The following is a 22070-nucleotide window of genomic DNA, read 5'->3' on the forward strand; positions in this document are numbered from 1 at the left end:
GTCCCTCAGCACTGTGCTGAGACTTGACTCTCCACTGTAAACCAACACCTTTGCCTTCCTTCCATATCTCCAATCCACAGCGTGCACCGACTGCGGCAGCAGATTACAAGCGAAGCGTGGTGAGACTTGTGCAATACGAAGGTAGGAGGGCAGACCGGATCGTGTCTGGAGACGCTGCAGATTTTCTGATGGCTCTGCCAGATGTAAAATTACACCTTCCTGGAGTAAAGTGCGCAAAGAGCTATCTCTTCAGTAACCGATGAATATCACAAAGTGGTCGTGCATGAGTTTACGTGCTGAAGAGACAGCTCTTTTTGAAGAGGAGTCTGTCTGTCTGGCAGAATGGGATATTTCATGACATGTTCAGTGTTTTCTTCAATTATTGAAATAAATGAATTGTTTCCATTATGTTATAGCTGTGATGCACACTTCTAACAGCTCAATCTGTTGACAGTGGGGCAAATCATCAGTTTCAACACAATATAATAAATAAACTTGGTAATGTTAGAGCATCTGTCATAATATACTTTCAATATGATCATATTCAGAGGGCCTGTGATCGACATGAAATCACATTCCCATTTAACACAGTTAGTTAGCACTTTCTTCGAGGATTTTGGCCATAAAAGAAAAGAAACAGCATATAAATGACATAAATGATTTTGAACAGGTTAAGTGCAATTCCAAAACAAAGGTGCATCTTGAAGATGATGATATGAACTGATGATATTGTGTCACTGAATCGACATACTGATCTGGATGACAGACTGTTACAGCCCTATTGATAGAAAAAACAAACCACTATTTTAGTAGTCCTTTTCTGTCTTTTAGCATTTTGTAACTCTAACACTGAGGTTCTGGGGGCGATAATGTTGCTCTGTCAGTCCACAGCTTTGTTCTTGACTGAAACTCTGTACACTACGGCCTTCAAGGTCCAAAGGCACCGGCAACCTTTCATTTATTTTCTATGTAATATATACCCTGAAATTATTAGTAGCACTAAGAAACACAGCAGTGTGTACGTGTGTGTGTGTGTTTGCGTGCGTGTCCTTACATTGGCACTCAGCTGTGTCGTCAGGGCGGAAACCTTTTCCTGGGAGGCGTCCAACTCCCGGCGCAGCTTGCGGATCTGAGGACGTAAAAGAGCATGACATCAAAAAGCGCCGAGACAAAAAGCCTACATACCTGCTCGATAAAAGCATACAACGTCAAACACACACTTACACACAAGTGCATCCAGACACACAAAACCGAGAGGAAAAAAACTGTATCGACAAATAAGGGAGGCTCACAGATCAGAGCTCTGATATGTTCAGGTTAACAGATGAAACACCGTGGATGAATAACAGAGCACACAGGTGAACACAGGTGTTCAGAGAGGAGGAAGAGCCTGTTACAGGGTCACTCACAATACAGTTACATGTGTAACTAGACACAGCTGTGAAAACGCCCTCATGTTCCAACAAGCCGAGCCACCGCACATATAAAATTAAAGAGCAGAGAAAATAAATAATAAAAAAAAAAAGGGTGGAAGTGCTGTTTGGGGGTTGAAACTCACCTCCGACTGCGACTTCTCCTCATTCTGTAAAAACAAACATCAGAAGAAGAGAAAAACCATTAGAGGATGTACTGTCTGAATTCGTGCTTTAATGAAAAAGAGCAGCTCAAGCTGCCGGAGGTCAGGACACGCACATGTGCTGACTCCTGTTTGATTTATTGATTTATTAGTTCCATGGAGGTGAGCATTTTAAACTGTGGAGGAGACTGTCTCGTGTAATACGTCTGGAAAGTAGAGATATCCTGAAGGCATTTCACTGAGGTGTGTGTGTGTGTGTGTGTGCGCGAATCCCATTGTCTACGCAGGCTGCACACAGAACAATAGCAAGGAAAGACAGGTAGGGAAATACATTCCGAGTGAAAGCAGGCAAAACAAACGCTCGCACGAATGCAACACGCCCTGCCGTCACTGCTGCTGTTCACCAAAACAGAGCAACATGCAACACCCACATTTACATGTAAACAGGCTGTACTGAAAAAGCACCTGGAGATGTTTTTCCTCACCTGACTGGAGATGACCTGAGGAGGTGGTGAGCTCACAGTGAAATCTATGGACTCAAAACTAGCTTATGTCCAGATAAAGCTTAAGGATTTAGGGGCAGAAATGGAATATCTATATTAATTATGTTTTCATTTGTGTATGATCATCTGAAACTAAGCACTGTCTTGTTTTCACCACGTCTTCCACAGAGTCCGCCATAGTTCTACGATAGCCCAGAACGGACAAACCCAATCCATTCTTTAAAGAATTTTCACACTGGCAGTGATGTTTTTGGTCCTGCTTGTATCTTTTCATCGGCAATGCATCTCAAAATCTGCAGGACTTGGAGAGTTTTTACTTTTCCTATGAAATTCTGCACTTACTTCTCAATAGATAGATGATATACCCATGTGGTACCCATTCCAATGCAGATACAAAGTTTCTTAAATATTTCATAAATAATGAGGATTATGTTGGGGGTGGTCTTTTATTGTTTTTAAGGCCTGTGGGAGGGCTGAACATGGTGTTGTGACAGATGCAACGAAGCCGAACAGCTGATAACAAATGATTTTCATGTGGTTCCACCTACCAACCACTGAACGCTAAAACAGGTTTCAACAGCGTAATGCGTCTGTGCATGTAAGGCATATGTGTTCTGTGGCATCGGTGCACACATGGCCTACACACACACACACACAAACAGAGCTGTCTATCACACACACACACACACACGACCAGTCGATCCTAGATACACAAACAGCAGCCCGTCTGTCTTGGAAACACAGACAAAACACAGAGATCTCACTCTGATTCAAAATCCTGGACCGACGCAAAGACAAACAATCCCATGAGCTATCAACACGACTGCACTAAAGTCAAGTGTTTACTATTTTGGTGGAATGCCAAGCAATAAACTAAAATAAACAACAGTAAAGGAATCTTAGGAAAACCAAAGTTAAAAAAAGGCAAATTTGGCAGCAGCAGAATTTGTTTTCCACGGTGTTGGTTGTGGAATTTCATATATCAGTCACACATGTCGGCTTTAATTTATAACCAGAAACAGTATCTGCGATTTCATGTTCCATGTAATTACACGTGTGACTTCCAGCAGCATTTAACTCCAACAGAGCAAAAGAAAAAGCAGAAAGAGGCACTGCTGCACTCTACAGTCCTGCTCCTCAGCCCTACCGTTTGCTGCCAGGACGAGATGGTGCCCGTCAGGGATAAAGTCGCCATCATTTTGCCTCCTCTCTTCCCCCCCCTCTGGTTTCAAACCTGGGACTCTCTCTCTCAGGCTTGGACCACGAGCCAGTGCTGAGCTGAGTCTGAGATTCTCTCCTACACCTGCCCAGGTGAGTAAACAAGCCCACAAGAAGGAGGAGCTATGCTATGAGGACTGGAGTCTGATTGGCCAGTGTTTGCATGTGGGCTGTCCTGAGTCTGTCTGCACTGCTGAAGCCAGACCTTTTTCTCACAGGGTGTTTGAGTCAGATATCCGGATGGATTGGAGAGTAATAACTCAGATGCTTTATATTTCAGAAAGAGCAGAAACCGTTGCTGCCTTTTCTCTTTCTACACTAATTGTGGAACTACTTACTTACCTATTTTTTGGCAGCAGGGACAAAAAGAATTTCACTGCACATTGTACCGTGTATGATTGTGTGTGTGACAAATAAACCTATCTTGTATCTTGTATTGGAATACAAACATTTTCTAGAATCAGATGCCGACAGTTTTTTCTAGTGTTGTTTTCTTGGTTTCTTGGCAGTGGTTATTCAGAGCCACGTGGCAGATACTGATGTTTTATTAAGCGTGTGACATTAACATTGATGGAGCTCAATTACTGAAACACCTGTGTAGTGTTTAATAGTCATACTTCAAAGTACAGTCAGGCATACCAATGTCTGTATTCTGAGTCTGATCTAAACATTCTTTAAAGAAAAACGAGACAGGAAACATGAAGAGAATGAGGGTGTGATATGAAACAAAGATCCCAGTCAGAGCTGAACCTGGGACATTATCTAGTACGTTTCTCAATCACCTGGCAACCAGAAAGCCCTGAGAAACAATCATTTTGATAATTACCAGCTGTAATTAACTCTTAAGGTGTTGTGTACTTACTGTGGAGTAAATCGAAGATGTGCTGGAGACCAGAGACAGGGATGATCCATGAACTAAAGAGACAAAAACAGCAAGTAAAAGTGGGGATTAGAAAGTACATCTGTACACACAACAGACACCCCCCGGAGTCCTCCCTCCATACAAACCACCCACCCTGCTCCAACCCTGCCCACCCAGCACTGCTCCCAACTCCCCACCCCCCAGCCCTGCCCGAGTCGACTACCCGCCTCAGCTCTGTGATTGTAAAGATAAAACTCCTACACATTACAGTCTGTGGCGCAACTAATGACAGCCTGAGCATTGCTCTGCTAATGACTCAGCCACTAATCACACATCAGAGGCCAGGACACAACGCCAGCACTGTTTCCTGCCTGAGAGCCGATCAGAAAGGATCAGCAGCGTGATGTCACCAACCACACAGCGAGGCTGGGCTGATCCCAGCAGATTCTTTCATTCGTTCATTGAGCTCACAGGGAGCAGACGTTCATTTGCTGAGGACTCACTTTCAACTGAAATTGGTCTAGACAGCAAGGTGTGCTCGGAGCCACGTTAATTCAGATTCACTGTTTGGGGGTTTAGATCTCACCAAACAGTTTGTGCAGGCCTCATGTGAAAAAGGGCTTTTAACATGTACTCAGTTTCATTGTTTCTGCGGGATATGAACAGAGCTGCAACACTGAATTAACTAAACAATCAGTCAACTAACAGGTTGGCAACTACACTGACAATTGATTAACCTTTTAGTGGTAATTTTTTTCAGCAAATATTTTCTTGTTCCAACTTCTCTGACATGATGTTACTTGACTAAGCACTTTCATTTCATGTGAGAGTAGACAATAATCACTATTGCATTTCAGTGTGATTCTTTCTCTGTGTTGTCATGACAGACAATCATCCAACTGGTACTAAGTTGGCCTGTCACCGTTTCATTCTTGAAGCTTTTTGGATTCTCCGTCTTTTGTTGGTGTTAGGGATGATTTTGTGGAAATTTTTTTTGTGGAACAATAAATAAAAAGTAGACCTGACAAAAATGTAGAGATTTATATCCATGCAGTCAGGCAGATATGGTGATAAATCACAGACAACTGTCCCATAACGTATATATATATATTTCAAAGTTGCATGTACTGAGAGACAGTTCTAACCTCACTGTAGGTAAATTGATTCCCAGCCCCTGCATTGAGACAAAGGCTCAGCACAAAATGAGGTTAGCACAGAAGGCTTCTCCCTGTTTACTGTTACACCTTACTCATAGACAGTGCTTCATATACTGTGAACTGTGCAGACATAGGAAGAAGGAGGAGGTGAGCGTATATAAAGGTGAGGGAAGGAGGGAGGGTTTGGGGGGAGGGGAGGAAGTGTCAAGGTGGTGCTCTCACACAGAACAAAGTGTTGGGCAGATGATGTGACTTCTCTCCTGTCAATCTAACAAGGGTCGGGTAATTCTACACCTCGTACACACAAACCGCATGTTCTCACAGACCTGCACACTGCGATACACACACACACACACACACACACACAAAGAGAGAAAGTTATGCTGGAGGATTCTTGTAAGTCATCAAGTCTCTCTCACGCCTCTCACTGTGAGCCCTGTAATTATCTCATGGAGTTGGAAGAAAGTGAGACAGATATGCTACAGGGGGGCGCACTAATAATAAGTTTACGTCTGTGTTATGATGAACGTGAACATTAGGTGTGTGCTATCTATAGCTTCACAACACCAGGAAAAACTCAGCAGACATGAGCTCGAGACAAAATGTTTTTTAAAGTCGGCTGTACAACACATGATTGACAGCTGACTCCTCTCAACAACATGACAACATGAACCCCCACATACACGATTAGACAAACACGCTGCTCAGTGGGCTGTCACCACTTCAAAATTTACAAGTGGAAAACCAACTTAAATCAGTTTCCAAATGAAGTTCACGTTAGTTGGCTGTTGAAATGGATCAGGAGATAAAAGAGGAGGTGAAACAAGTGATCAGCTGAACACTAAAACGCATCGCATAAAAAGCATCTACATGGTTTTCTTGTTGGTGATGTTCTTCTGTTTCTCTGTATAGTTCTGAGAATGCTGACATACTGGTGCTGAAAGTCTTTCTTGTCTTTGAATGACCTGTTTACGGATGTTCACATAAACTGGCTTTTATCCTGATGAAGGCACGATGCACCAAACACCACTGTACAGAATCATGAATGCATCTGCTCAGGCTGAACTGATGCTAAAGACAAACTCAGTCTCTGAGTTGGGGTCTGGATGTACCCCACCCCACACACACACACCCACACACACACCCACACAAACACACACACACACACACAGACCCACACCCACACAAACACACAGCTGATTCCCCCGAGGCACATTTACTAAACCAGTTTCAGTGTCACTGGTTTGGATTTCTGACTCTTCGTCTGGTTCTCGTGTTGCTCCTTCCTCTGCATTTATTCACTCTGCAGGACTCTGCATCTCTTTACACTGTCACATGTACATCAGTCTGTGTACAGTAAATTTTACTTCAGTTACCAATTGTGTTGAATACCGCATTTTGCAACCATTTTCAACACTATGTCTCCCTCACTTTCAGTCTTTGTTTGCTCCTCTAAATCAAAGCACCGTGTTTCCATGGCCATGAGGATTGAGCTGACTCCACGGGGAAACCTCGTCTGAGCGGGGAGTCTGTCTGCTGGTGGGAAAAGCACAGCTGGGTACTTTTCCCAATAAACAAGCTCAGGAAAAAAACAAAGCCGCACCAAAGCTGATTATGGTTTTCTAAGGCGATAGAGGACTTTTCTTAGAGAAGCGGTTGTAATCCACCCTAAAGTTCTCTAAACAAATGGAATAATAATTCTCTTGGCACGGGGTGGCGTGGGATGAGGAAGGGGAGCCTTCAGAATCATAGAGAGATGGAGGCATGCAGACCTTCAAAACGGATTACAACTAATTACATCTTTCTCCAAACCCTCACATGGAGTCAGTAAATATTCAACACACTTGTCTTCCATCCAGTCTCTTGTGTCCTCTTACCTTCCTCGAAGCCATCCCTGAACGAGCCCGATCTGCTCATAGTGCGAGTCTTTTCGTCAAGCGACATGCACGAGTTTCTCAGGCGGTTGTCGCCACAAGGGTCAAAGGGGGCGTCCTGATTGGTCAGGCTGTTGTTGCGCAGACCTGCAAGGTTGATCTGAGCTGCTGAGGTTGGACTGGATGCTGTGAAAATGACACATGAAATAATACCAGTCAAGGGAGGATTTTTTTTCATTACAAATAAATTTTTTTGGGGGGGGGGTTTCTTGTTTAGCCTAAAAAATATGAGAAAACTGGGAAAAAGACAAAGTCTGGCATTTTAGATTGATAAATATCTAAATATCTAAATGATTAATAGTTTTCTGTCCATCATGTCAAACAGAGGTCCAAATAAGTTAAATGTAGAACAGAGTTTCTCTAACTGACTGCCTTCTCCTAAATGTCAACCTTATTTGACAAAAAAACATCAATCTTCCATTTAGTTTGATGACGTGATGGACTTTATGCGCTGTGTGGTGTACCGAGCTGTCCGAAGTTGAAGCGAGTGCCGGAGGGGGAGGTGAGACTGGAGCCGGGGGAGAACGGGGAGTTACTGGCTGAGTCCTGCAGCCCGCTGGTGGAGTGGGAGCGCAGCCAATCACGGGCCTCCTCATGGCCTCGCAGCTGCGGGGACGGCCCATACCTGCAGGACGGCAAAGAAAAGGTTAAAGTGGAGGACAGGACGCCAAACAGAACAGTGTGGATTGGGCGTCTTTACAGGGCAAGTTGATCTGCTTTCTGATTTTTCTAACTTTCAATGATCAGTGAGGTGGATTTTGTTCTTCTTAAGCAGCCAGATTAGTAGCTGGGATCGAACATTGAATGAATCACACACCGAAATAAAGAATTACAACAACGTGAACACAGACGGATTCGCAGCTGTGTGCAAAAGAAACTGGTGGAAAAAAAATGCAGAAAAGAAGCCAAAGAAAATTCAACCCTGAAAATCAAGGCTGCAGCAGCAGAACACAGTGATAGCTCGGTACGACATGCCTCCTCACAGAAGCACAACACAACACATGTGCCAAGTGCCAAACAAAAAACTTCAAAAGCGTTTTTAAAAGCGGGAGCGCAAGCCTTGAAGAATGAAGACGCAGAGGATAAAAAAAGAGAGAGAGAGACAGAAGACAATTAGGAGAGCCAGTGTGCGCAACATGTCCAGCAGGAAGTGAAGTCAGTACCTGAGTCCCTTCTTAGGCAGAGTGTTTCTACCACAGTGTGGCCCGCTGCAGGAGAGAAACACTTCAGAGCAGGAATACAAAGGAAGCAAGGAGGCAAGGAAACATGTGGCTACATCTCTCACTCACTACCTAATGCAACCTGCAAAGATATTTTTCTTATCGACACTAGTAAACCCTAACACAAGCACTGCAAAATCTCTATCATTTACATCTAAATTAAAATTCAAACAACTGACACTGCTTCTTAGATGAATTTCCAGATTAATTCAGATTGCTAGACAGGATTAAAGAAAACCCTTCAAACAGTTTCATTTGTCTCGTTGCACTGGTTGATTACTTTCAATATTTTGCTGAAAATAAAACCTCAGGATTTTTTTTAGATTTTTGCAGTGTAAAATCAACAATCAACATCCAATGCTAATGCTACTGGGTAAATCGGCACATATGCACTCTACCACAAGGTGGCAGCATGTAAACAATCAAAACAGACTGAAGCGGACCACTAAACAAAAACAATGAAGCTGCCAACATCCAGACAGACAACCACACATTTACACTCTCATAAATATCCATTCGTACAGGAGCTTAAGGTCCTAAAAACAACCACAAACTACAACACAGAGTGACACACTTCCACATCAAGTGTATACCAAGCGTAAAATACAACAAGCGGCCACACAGAGCGTCTCTCTGTGCTTCTCTGTGATGCTCTCTGTGTGGCAGCAGGTGGTGGTTTAGCAGGAACCTCCACAGCTGGTTCACCAGAAGCCTATCAACGCACACAGGTACATTTACCTGTCCTGCTTCCGAGGTAGCGTGTTTCGGCTGAATATTGGGCTAGCTGAGGGGGAGGAGAGGGGACTGATGGAAGACAGGAAGGAAAACGCACAGAAGACACAGAGAAAGAAAGTTTTAGAGATGGATGAAGAGACTCTTCACCAAAATAAGAAAACCCAGTGAGGAGGGCGACGTCATTCCCTCAAAGCTTTGACTCCAGATGCTATTAAGTTTCCTCCGAGACATTCTTGTCACATTACAGAGTCAACCTGTCAGGATGGAATCTGCTACAATGACCACAATCGCTGCATAATCCACTGAGGACGGCCTGAGATTTTGTTTCTCTGCTCAAGTGCAGGCAGAACAGCAAACAAGAGACGACACCTCATTGCGATGGACACTTTGTGCATCATCTCGATTCTGGATCCTTTAAAAATAAATAGATGACCCTAACACTAACCGGGCAGTGATGGAAGAAATATTTTGAAGTTACAAGTTAATGCACAAGACTTTCAAGATGCATTTAAATATAAGCAGCATTTTAATGAAAAACACTGTAACCACTGAAAGATGACACAGAGCATTAAATCTGTTACATGTCAAAACCTGAATCATAAGGAATAAAACGAACCCTTGCTCAGGTCAACATACTCATGAACAGCTTATGGTGCCTACTATTAATAAAGTAGAGAGACCGCAGTGTAGCTAACATTAACGGAGTGGTTTGCTGACTTCATGTCCCTGCTTTACTTGTGGCCATGTTTGTCATTCAAGAAAAGTTACACACGATTGCTTTAAGTAATATACAAGAAATACTCATGTGCAGTACGACTATGACATAAACGTATGAGAGATAGGCTGCATGGTCAAAACTCTGAAAGTTAAATCCAAGTTGTAACGAACCAGAGTTAGAATTCAGGTACAGTACTTGAGTAAATATACTCACACATCAAGGCACAAGTCAGTCCCCACAGTCGTGTGGCCTCACCTCTCAGACATGCCGGTCTTGACGCTGCCAGTGCGTCCCAGGGCGGACAGGGTGTCCTCCCTGTGGGTCCCGTGGCCGACGCTGCCCAGGCTCATGTCGATGGACTCGCTGCTGGTGTGCATGCTGCTGACGGAGGGGTATCCCACGCTGCCTGTCCCACCGTGTCCGCCCAGCGTGCTCTCCCTGCTCTGGGCGGAGGAGCTGCTGAAAGTGGTGCCCCATGTCAGGCTGTTGGAGGGGCCAGTGGAGGAGTAGACCGAGCCCGGACTGGAAGCCTGAGAAGTGGAAGAGAGAGCGTTTTTAAAATCTGTAGCACTCTGTTTATTCCAGTGCTGAAACAACTGGCCAAGCAATAGCTTCATTAAGTGATCATGCAAAACGGTCAAAACTTTCTTAAATATGAGAAATGGCTGCTTTTCTGTTGTATCATTGTTGACTTGGGGCTCTGGATATATTCTTAATATAATTAATACAAAGTTTGATAGATTACTTAAAGATAAATAGAATAATGAAAACAATCATTAGATGTAGCCCTGATTTTTTTAGTTTTTATTTGATGCTCTATATCCTTTAAGATACTATTTAAACTTATGAGCTTATGCTTACTGTTGGTGAAGACATAACAGCAGCTTAGAGACAATGCCCTGTGTGTCACTTCATGATTAAGAACTAGTCTGTTAACAATCATATGAATCATGTGGGAAACTGACACAGATTTCATGTCTGAGCGTGCTCACAATTTTCTGCTGTGGTACAATATGTAGCCTACAGTCAGTCAAACAAGTACCTACACTGCTCATCTGTACATCCACTGAACACACTCATTAGGTCATGGAATTCAGCAGGTTTGAAGTATTAGTCAGGTGAGAACAAAATCATTCATATGTCCCTGCCAGATCCTTGTTATTAGCTCACAAACACCTTAATCTTCAACACTTACACAACTGATCTTCTCAAAGCTCAAAGGCACATCATCACTCTGAAAAGTAAACATGGTTTGACAGCTGAACACAAAGTGTGTAGGCCAACTGTCAAAAATGACAGTAGCTCCAAAATTAAATGAGAAGAAACTCGATGTTCATTCATGCAGTTCAGTGGACGACAACAGTAAAATACTCAAAGGGAGACACATGGCAAGACGTCTAAAGCCATGCTGGTGGCTCTACACTAAGGCACAGTGGTGTTCCGAAGTAAATGCCAACACGCTCACTATAACAATACTAACTTGCTGAATGTTAACTATCTTAACAAGGTTATCATCTTAACTTAGTGTGCTTGCTTGAAGCAGACGAGAGCATCTTTTGTTTTCTAGATGTTTGGTCATAAATCAAAGCATTAGACAAAATTTTCACATGATGACGGCACTAGATAAACACCTTTAATAACTGATGCTTTTAGCAAATTATTATTGTGAACATGAACAAGTATTGGTTATTACTTGTCCAACATGGATCAACATCATCACTGCTGTCGTGTTTCTGGCCACCTGATGAATGTAAACCAAATATTCATTCTTTCAGTTAGTTGGCTGTTCTTCTGCTGTTTGGTGCTAAGCAGGTGGTGTACAGTAGGTTTTTAGAGCTTTTTGGCTGCCTGCTGCAGCCAAAGACAACAGTAAAACGATCAAAGTTGTGCGTCTGGTAATAACGAGCTAAGCACAGATACAAATAACTCAAATGCAAAACAAATATAAACTTAAAAACAAAGCCTGCCCAGTCTCCATGGTAAGTAACTGGTGGTGGGCAGCTGAAGAATGCATTTAGCTAAAAATAGCAGTGCTACTAACAAATATGAGGCTGCTCCCATGACACACTTCTTAAACCAGGGGACTTCAGCGATTCTAATCTAAAAGCCAAAGAATAAATAAGGGCACCTTTTTAAATGTTCTACAATGTGTATGCTCAAGGTTTATCAGAAATCTTCTGTCCCTCAACAGAGTAGCCATTAATCCCCAGGGAGTTTACAGAAAATTTTAGAGCTCTCATTATTAGAGTAAGCTGACTGACCATTTGTCTCCACATCTTCAGATGTTCTTGCCTACCTGCTCGCTGCCCAGTGTCCCCATCCCTGAGCCATGCACTCTGCCACAGAACAGCGGGCTGCTGGTCTCGCTGTCCACACCTCCCAGCCCTCCGTCAGGGGACTCCAGCACCGTGGCTACATGGTTCATGGTGGCGTGGGGGTTGGAGATAACAGTGGAGTTCTTCATGTTTTCAGCTGTGGTAACAGGAGCCTGTTTACTGGGCTTCCCACCAAACAACCTGTGGAAAACCAGGGATGAGAACAGGGGTTTAAGTACTCATAAAAGAGCAGAGACAAAGCAAAGGACCCGATTAAAATGATCTCAAAATTCTGTCATTTTAACAAATCAGAAAATCAATTAATAAGGACAGCACTGTGTTAGAAGGAAAGGCAGAATGTAAAGATGGACAATATTTGAATTTTTATAGCAATAAAGATGCACATTCTGTAAAAGGAGAATATGATGTTACAAGTTGTAGACCAAGTTTTAATGCACATAGTGCAAAACTACATCTATTAACACTTAATTATTTCACAGTGCTTCTAAATAACAATCTTTGCAGGAACTGAAGTTACCTGAAGGTATCGTTGTTCCACATAAATGTAAATTTAAACCTGATGCTTGGGCTAAAACAAACGTCAGGGGGTTAGGAACATCATTAAGATTCATCCTCCAGGGACTATGAATATTAATGGACAAATTCAACAACAAATTTCATGTTAATATTCAAGGCAGTGTGGGGAAGCAGGCTGACTTAATGTCTCGCTGCTGACGGATCAAAAACACCAGTATTATTTTTTTTACTTTCTATGAAACAAGAAACACACACACGCACACAGAGAACTCTCCTGGTTCTCTGTTAATCCTGGGTTACAGTTAAATGGCAGGCTGTGATGACTGGAGCCGCGGTGGGCGATAATGGCAGCATGCAGGCTTTGAAGAGTTATCACTCCCTCACATTAATGAGGGGAGAGCGCTGAGGTAAGACTCAGCTCCCATTACCCCCGCACCACACCCTCCCCCTCCACCCTCCCCCCCTGTACCGCCAAGGCTGAGGCTTGGCAGCTGATCAGCCCAGCTCAAGGCCTGCCTTTCATAATGGCCTGATTTAACCTCACTGAGCTTGTATGAGTGTGTGTATGTGTCTGTGTGGGGGTGAAACAAGCCCACACGTGTGATCCTTACTCACCACTGTTTATCATTTACTGTGACTGCATGATTACTGTCTTTTAAATGGTCTTCCTTCTGTGTGTACGTGTGCTGTATGTGGGTAAATTCAAGCCCAAACAAGAGGGCCCCACTCAGTTAGCCGTCACTGTGTCTGCAGGACTACTGACAATGCAAACCATGTTCTGTAAGCGTGTGTTGGTGTGTGTGTGTGCACACCTGCGCAGTGTAGGTGAAGAAACCTGTTGTCTTCCTGTCAGAGGAACAGTTGCTGCTCCTCCACTCTGCGTCAAGACTCCGCTCCTGAGGTTGTCGATCTCAGAGACGCCCTTTTCCCGATCCGTCTGATTGGCCAGCAGGCCTCCCGAGCCGTTGGCCTTGGTGATGCTTATTGAGTTTTTTCCTTGAGATGTGACGGAAAGCACGGTGGCCTCTATGCTGCTGGTGGAGGAGCGGTTTCCGTTGCGGGCGGCTGCTCCTGATCGGCTGGGTCTCGGAAGGCTTCGGTACTGCAGGGTGGAGCGGGCACTCATGGGGAGGAAGCTGTCATCATGGTGACCCAGCACTGAGCTGCCATCCTGCCCACCAGCCTTCAACCCTCCTGCCAGTGAGCGGGCCCCAGATTTGGGCAACTTTCCCAGGGTGGCTGAGCCACTTGTGATGGTGGCGCCGCTGGCAGTAACCATGGTTACCATCCCAGGGCCCTGCTTCTTGAAGCCAAAGGTGCTGGTGGGGGTGCGTGAGGTGAGTGTATGTGCCTGGGAGTGGGGGTCTGAAATGGTATGTGTGAGGGTGTTTGTGGTCGCTGTGCGGCTGGTGGGGATTGATTGTTTCTTCGCCTCGTCGCCGCTACTGCGTCCTGCATCTGAGGGCGAGCGGTGAAGGCCATTAGCACGAGGAGAAAGACGACCCTTTTCTGACACCTTGACATCATCTGTTTTACCTGCAGGACACACAAAATGAGTTTTCAGAGAGTTGTATTCTTTCTTTGCATTCTTGATGGTTAAAAAAACGTTTTGATCAACGAGCATCCTTCTTTATTATTTCTTTATTCGTGTGTTGTCTTTTACTATTGGCGGTGGATGTCTTAGTTACCTGAACTGTGGGTCTTGAGGCCAACAGAGCCTGTGGGGCCTGTGCTACTGGTGCTTTTAGTCCGGGGGGACGTCACCCCCACCTGAGTGCTCATGCCTCTCCTCCAGGAGCCTGTATGTGACACAGAAGGGGTCTTCCTCCCTGAGCCGCCCTTGTCAGACTCGTCAGACATATCTGAGGGGTTTCGGCGGCTCCACTTGGAGCCCGACTCCATCCTGACCCCGCTGTCTGACCCACCGTCTGGCCTCTTCACCTCGTCTCCTGACCAGGCCTGATGTACCGCTGTGGAGGCCGAGTGCTTCTCTGCATCAGTCACAGGCTGGGAACACATACAAACACCCAGCATGTCAGATTCATTACCGCTGAGGAAAGAGTCTTTTATGAGACGTTGCCAAGTGGCTCTAACACACGCTCCATTGTATGACCACAACCATCATGCCAGCATCCACACCAGCATCACCTGAGCAGTTTGTCAGAAGGTTGTTTGAGTTCATCAGGGCCTGAGAAGAAAAAGTCTTCATTTTTCAATTAATGTGGGACTTAAGCAGCTCAAAATTTGAAGTAGCTTTCTCCATGCAAGTTCACCATGAGCTTTATTTTTCTAACAGTAAATTACAGCTGTGTGAGGGAGGATGGCTGCTTTTGAGATGATTCTGCAGCTGCTTTATACACTGAAAAGTCCAGCCAGTGAGCGTTACTGCCAGAGGAAAGATGAGGCAACTTAATCAACCTGCACCGTGTCAGGCTGCTGTACAGAGAGAAAGCCTCCTTTGTTTTGTTTTTCTCCAGCACCTCAACCTCTGCAGCAGTAATGGACACACGTCACATGGTGACTGACTCCACATCAGCCACAATACACTGTGTGTGACACACACGTGAGTCAGCTGACAATACTATCGTTTAGCCGATCACTTTCTTGAACCGTGCTGGTTCTTAATCAGTGCTTCGTGGTTTGAGGCCAGAGTCAACATCAGCTTTAGCTTTGTGAGCTCACAGCTGTGCCACTCAACCGTAGTCTCACATTCTTCTCTCAACACAGGAGGCGGCTGGGATAGACTGGGTTTAAGGTAACAAGAGGATAATGTGGTTGCATCAGTTTACCACTTTGCACATCCAGTTTACATTCCTTCTTTGTGGCATATGAAAATCAGCCTACTTCACATTTGCAGATTTTTCATTTAAACTAATTCTCGTGGTGCCTTCAAAAGGAACTTGTGGTCAGATTTTTGCTGCTTGAAAAAACTTCCAACTTCCAAAGGGTTAACAACATCACATATTATCTCTTCTCCTTAGCACTACAGCCAATAAAATATGCCTAAACAAAGGCACTGATTCTTTGTAAGGCAACATGTTATTATCTGTCTATCTGGTTATCTGTTGGAGGAAACTTCCAGTTGTTCATGTAACTGACAGCAGATTGTGACACATATTTAACTCAGCACAAATGAATCACAAAAAAAATAATCAAACAAAAAGCATTGTTTAGCTTCTTCTTAATAAGGAAAATAAGCATTGAAATGTGGAACAACTTCACCAAATCTGAAGTGGTGTCAAAGATGCTTAAAATCCAAGTCCCTCTCAATCTTTAACTGAATCTACTGAGGCTTAACTCTCAAACACTGATATTAAAAATACTAAATCTCAACTTTTGCCATCTATATTACATGTTTGGCATTAGAGAAATGACTACATGTTATGTACATTGTGATTTTCTAATACAAAATAGAGATAAAAAGATTTGATGTGATTTATTTTATTCTGAGCTTAAAGATCCAGACACTTGGAACAGATCCAAAATGAAATTGGATGTCCCAACTGGAACTGGTGAGGAGTGTGTGTGTGTGTGTGTGTGTGTGTGTGTGTGTGTGTGTGTGTGTGTGTGTGTGTGTGTGTGTGTGTGTGTGTGTGTAGCCTTACCTGTGTGCTGAGGCCCTTGCGCTGTGCAGCAGGCGTGTTGGCATAGGAGGATATGGAGGAGCTGGTGTTGATGTCATCTGTGTCGATGTTGTCACTGATGCCACTGCTTACAGAGCTGCTGTCATCCCAGCTGGAGCCACACACACACACACACACACACACACACACACACACAGAAAGAGAGAGAGAGAGAGAGAGACTTAATTTAATACTCTCCAAACAATACATCTTCCAGAGCAGAGAATGGTGGAGTCCACTTGGCTTTTGTCAGTCGGTGGCTCTTTGGGAACATGTTTTCTCCCTCTTTGAAGAGACAGACACTGAATTCACTCAGCAGACAGTGAGCAGAGCCTGAGGGGTGATGTTTCTTACACCAAGACCACAGCACAGTTCACAGCATCAGCCAGACACAGAATCTGTTTGGAGCTGCAGTGACATTTAAATGTTCGGTGTAACACCATATGTGTTTAGATGTTAAAGAAAAATATCTCCACACTTCATTTTACAAAAACAGGAAGTATAAAGTTCTGTCTACAGTTGTATTTCTGATGAAAGCAGCTCTTTGTATGAAAAGAAAAGAAAAACTGAATCTAACTGCAGCATTAAGTGGAAATAAAAAGATGGATCCGGCGTCTCCGACTGCCTGGTGATTCTCTGCTTTTATTCTCCATCTGAACTGGCTTGAGCTTGGGGACGCACACACATACACACAAACAGGCTGAATGGGGCTGTCTGTCATATGAACAAAGGCTTGTTGGAGGGGTGACATCATGGTTTGTTTGTGTGTATGTGTCTGTGTGTGTGTGTGTGTGTGTCACTGAGCTGTTCAAACAGGCCCATCTGAGCAGGGCAAACATGCCCGGAGTTAATGCTGGATATTGGTAAATATGTGTGTGTGTGTGTGTGTGTATCCGCTGGGAGTCTGTGGGGGACAGGAAGCCCAGCCAGTTGGCAAACATCACTCTGAAAGGAGCAGAGGGGGGCTGATGGTGACAGCCTTTGCAGGGTTGGCTGCACCAGAGGACCCGGACAAACCATTCGTCCATCCATTCAGTTCTAATGATAGATACAAACCTGCCATGGATGTCTTTTCTGTTACAACAGTGAAACATCCACATGCATGAAATGATTATTACCTAACACACACACACACACACACACACACTGTATGAATGCACAGGGCTTGATGGAATTGTGTCACACTTTCTTGTCTCTTCAACTGTCATGTTAATTATTTCTCTTCCCTTTCTGTCACATCAACCAGGGCTGCAGTGACAGATTATTCTAATTATTGATTTAGTTGCCACTAAGTCTATAAAAATATCAATCATGACTTCTAAGAACCCAAGATGACATCTACAAATTGTTGAAGAAGGTTGTCCTGCAAGCAGCATCAAAACAAAGGATATTCAACAAGAAAGCAACAAATACTGGCATGTAAGTATCTTGAAATGCAGAACTTTGGCTTAAAAAATGACCCAAATGACTGACTAATGATCAAAACAACTGTGGAATCAACTTATCAGTACATCAACTAACTGACATCATAATCACTGTGTTATCAATAGATCTGCATTGGAAACCTGTTACTAATGCCAAAGATCTGTGTTAAATATTGTGATCACACAAGCAGTCAAACTCCCCTAAAAAGTTCCCCTAAAAATGAGGAACAATCTCAAACTGGGTAATAGCTGATACTTGATGACGCACAAATATTTCATTTTGGTGCTGAAGTTCAAAATCCAGCGCTACATATCACCTCCCATTCATCATTCGTCTGTCAAACTTTGCAAGCCCTGAATGTTTCCCACCGCCAGCATGAACACAACATCATTATTAAAGTTTTAAAAAACTAAACAAAAACAAAGACTGTTCAATGGCTCAAATCCCAGATTTAGATTACGACCAAAATCTCATCAGCTGGTCCTTGGCACACTTCAAGCCTAACACATCTGCTGCTTTGTGTGCAACCTTGCATACAAGCTGACAAACAGAGACGAAGGGAAAACATTAATTCTTTCTGGATTTTACCAGCAGGATAAATCAAACGGCAGCAGAGCAGAGACACAGTTTCAGAATTGAAAGCATCCGTGGAGCAGACGAGCTGAAAGGTGCTGACAGATTTAGAGTGACCACAACCGTCTCAACCCATCCATAGAACCACAGGGGAAAGCCCCCCTGAGCGCACACACACACACACACACGCGCACACACACATACACAAAGACGATAAAGGTAAGTGGACAGCCATAAAGGAATACACATAAATGCACAAGGATCGCAACGACTCCTTAACATGCAGTAAACCAAAGTCATCATTATAAGAAGGAAAAAAGTTCATTGACACACTTGCATATACACCACACACACACTTCTACCTGGTCAGGGTGCCTGGGTTGCCGTGGGAACCAGAGCGCTGCGGGAAAATGCCAAGTTGGACAGAGAGTTTCATGACTTCATGCCGCTGAGAGAGTTCACGCAGCCAAATTTCTCTCCCACCCTGTCTCCGTCTGCCTGGCTCTCCCTCTCTCTCCCTCTCTCTCCCTCCTCTGTCTCTGCTCTTGTCTCTCGCTCTCTCTCGCTCTCTCTCACCCTGGCAGTGTTCCTAGATCGAGCTCCTTTGTCGCTCGCTGCACTGATGCTTCATCCCTGGGGCACCGTTCGTCTCTCTCTGGACTAACTGAGATGGAGAAACTTGGAGGGGGGGGAGAACAGGGAAGGACCTGCCCTACTGCTGGTAACATGAGCTCCCCCGGGACTGTTAACCACTTCACTGCTGCAGCCACGCCACTAATAGAGCACACTAACACACCCTGAGCCTTAAATAAGTCACTTCAGCCTAACAAGAGTCAAATGGCAACACAAGTCAAAGCCACATGATCACAGACAAACTCTCTGAAACTGAAGGACAATCCTCACTCTACTGCAGCTTTCCTGTGTGTTTCCCAGCCACGGCTTATGTGTATGTGCGTCTGTGTGTACAAGACTGCAATTTCCCAGACAGATCCACCCTGACTAGCTGACAAGCCAGTGCTAATTAGAGATCAGGCCAAGCGGCGTGGCCCAGCCCACAGCCTCCTGCTGGCACAGCAACCCGCCAGTTAACAACCGCGAGCCCTTTACGGCCAATCACAGGAGACGAAGACCTGGACTGTGGGCTGCCCCCGGGAGGAAGTGGTGCCAAACGCAGGCTGACAAGGCCGAAAGCTAATAGATCATCACACTGAGGGAGATTCTTATTCTTCCTCTTAAAGGGTCACTTCTGCCAAATCACAAAATATCTCCTTGCAGTATCTAGAGAGAGTATCTAGCCATGTGGACACTTTTTCAGAATCTTGCCTCCACCATAGCACGGAATCAACCAAATCAAGACATTCTAAAGAGGAACCTTGTCTCTCAACGGGTCCCTTTAGAAAGCTTTCTGCTTTCCCAAAGGGGTCAGAGTTCAGAGGCCAAACCTCCAAAGCTTTGTTAAAGAGACGAGCAGAGTGGGGGAGGCTGGGGAAAAAGGGGGGGAAAAAAAGGCTGCCTCATGGGTCAGCCAATAGGAGTGTCTGAGAGTGTCCTGAGAAAAAAGCCGCGGTTGTGTTTGTTTAACTTTTCTTGTGTGTGTCCCTTGGGACTGCGGTCAGTCGATGGGATGGCTGGCCCTGCAGTACTGTAACCCCCCTCCTGGAAAACCCAGTCCAACACTGGCACATGCACACAGGATCTGTGCCGCAGAAATATACACACAGACATGCGGCCACAACAGATCCGCGAAGCAGAAGTAAGGGGATTTCCTGTGTTTGAGGGGCGACTACTGGTCCTCACACTGCTGCTGGATCATATAACCCCAAATCTCCGTCTTTGTCCACACACAGACGGGGAGGATTTTGACAGACTGTCTCGCTGACTTACAGCCCTCAGGGTTCAGGGGGGACACAGAAGACAAGTTGACAGTTGAGGACACAACCTGAGGACACTGTTGGTGCTGTTGCTTCATCCCAAACATGTGAGCACCATCAGAGAAATTCAAATTACATTTACTGCTGTCAGGAAATATGGTTTGCCTAACGGAACATGACAAACAACTTTCTCCCATAAGCCGTGATAGAACGCAATCATTTGTCAGTTTTCAGTGGAATCAAATCTTGATGATCAGGGCTTGATATTGACTGAAATTCTGACTGTTTTCCAAGTATGACAAGAAATGCAGCTTAGGGTTAAAAACAGAACATTTCGTGTTCAGACAGGCACTAACATATGCAAAGCCGGAATGGAAAGCCAAAACATTACAGAACAGAAACATACATCAGCAGATGCTTCCCTTGGGTTCTGGAAAGTTGTCTTTCCAGTTTAACTGTATCACAGACAAACATGAAGATTTTCTCACATCAGCAGCTTGTACTTGCAGCTGCTCTTTTCCTCAGGGTTCAGAAAAAAATTATTTCCATGTTTCAAGGTGGATTAATACGGGATAGACTGTTGTTATATAGATCTGAGGCCTGATAAGATCACAGCTGTCTTCATTACCTGTACTGGATTGATTATATATCATGTTTTTGATACTATTCTCATGTTTATTCAGATCTGAAAAATAGGCAATAGACTTAAGAAGCAGTGTTATTGATTCAAAGCAATGGCCAAAGCGACAGCCCAAAACCCAACAACATTCAAAGGTTGTTTTATTCCATCAAAAGTTCTTTTTCTATTATGTGAGAAGTAACAACAGTCAGCACTTAAAGGGCAAAGTGTGAAAATGAAGGAGGCAGTGGAGGGGCCGCTGGGACGGGGCCCAACACATTCCAGGCTGGAGACCAGGAGCCGTGTGGTACGAAAATGACACAGCCGTCCCCGCACTGACGAGAAATGACAGGACTGGACCGGACAACACACTCAGGAATGTCCCTCTCTGTGTCGTGTCTGGTCCCATTGTCTCCTGTCTTGGGAAAACATTTGCTATCTGTACTCAAAGAATTTATCAAAGCATTTAGATCCCTCTGCCTACCTCTCTTTCTCGCAGATTTCATTTGACTGGTCTCTTTATCTCTCTCTCTCAGTTTGATGTGTAAACACACTTCCTTAGATTTGACCGACTGACCCGGATCCACAGTAAAACACACCAAAACTCCTCACACATCACTGAACACAGGCACACGACTGCGTCCACCCCCGTAACCAGAAGCAAATTTTTAAAAACTGCCTGGACAAACCTGTTGAATTTCTCGCTTGCGTGTGGACACACTACTTAAACACACACTGCACAAAAAGCAACCTGCTGTTACCTCAATGCCAGAACACCGGGCTGTAACCCTTATCTCTATACCTGAGGTCTACAAAATACATTCATGGTATCTCTGGGGGCCACATAATAAAAACGCTGCTGTGCAGCTACAACATGAAGGGAAACTCTTCCAAGAATCAGTCTTTGTTCATGCCTGTCTGGTTTAAAATCTTCTTTAAAAGTGTCTCCAGATGACAGATGATGATTCACTTCAAGGAAATAAAATAATTCTGCAGTTTCATCTCTTAACATCAAACCATCTGTTTTTGTTTTTTTCCCCTCTTTCTTCCCTCTAACTTGGTTTTAAAACAGATGCTCTCAGTAAATATGCATTAATAAAGCTTTACATTTATGAAAAAGAGAAGCAGAATTCAAAAATGTAGAAAACACAATGAACTGACTGTCAATGGAAATGAAAAAACTG

The 22070-nt window shown here is 44.2% G+C and overlaps 1 protein-coding gene across 10 annotated transcripts in view; it reads right to left on the bottom strand.

Annotated features, from left to right (window-relative positions):
- The window catches only part of nav2a (neuron navigator 2a), a 189898-nt gene that overhangs the window by 11711 nt on the left and 156117 nt on the right, over positions 1-22070 (bottom strand). For 7 of the 10 annotated variants that reach the window (XM_046395136.1, XM_046395150.1, XM_046395101.1 and 4 more), the window contains 12 exons: positions 16381-16510; positions 14464-14782; positions 13588-14311; positions 12220-12439; positions 10179-10453; positions 9209-9274; positions 8414-8458; positions 7715-7875; positions 7194-7376; positions 4160-4212; positions 1559-1582; positions 1055-1129 (listed from right to left, as the gene is read on the bottom strand). In XM_046395136.1, coding sequence (XP_046251092.1) covers positions 1055-1129; positions 1559-1582; positions 4160-4212; positions 7194-7376; positions 7715-7875; positions 8414-8458; positions 9209-9274; positions 10179-10453; positions 12220-12439; positions 13588-14311; positions 14464-14782; positions 16381-16510 — 2275 coding nt within the window. The remainder of the gene's footprint in view (positions 1-1054; positions 1130-1558; positions 1583-4159; positions 4213-7193; positions 7377-7714; positions 7876-8413; positions 8459-9208; positions 9275-10178; positions 10454-12219; positions 12440-13587; positions 14312-14463; positions 14783-16380; positions 16511-22070) is intronic. The other 3 variants (XM_046395119.1, XM_046395110.1, XM_046395129.1) reach the window with 3 other exon arrangements.

The sequence above is a fragment of the Scatophagus argus genome, chromosome 1 (assembly GCF_020382885.2).
Source record: "Scatophagus argus isolate fScaArg1 chromosome 1, fScaArg1.pri, whole genome shotgun sequence".
Lineage (NCBI taxonomy): Eukaryota > Metazoa > Chordata > Actinopteri > Scatophagidae > Scatophagus > Scatophagus argus.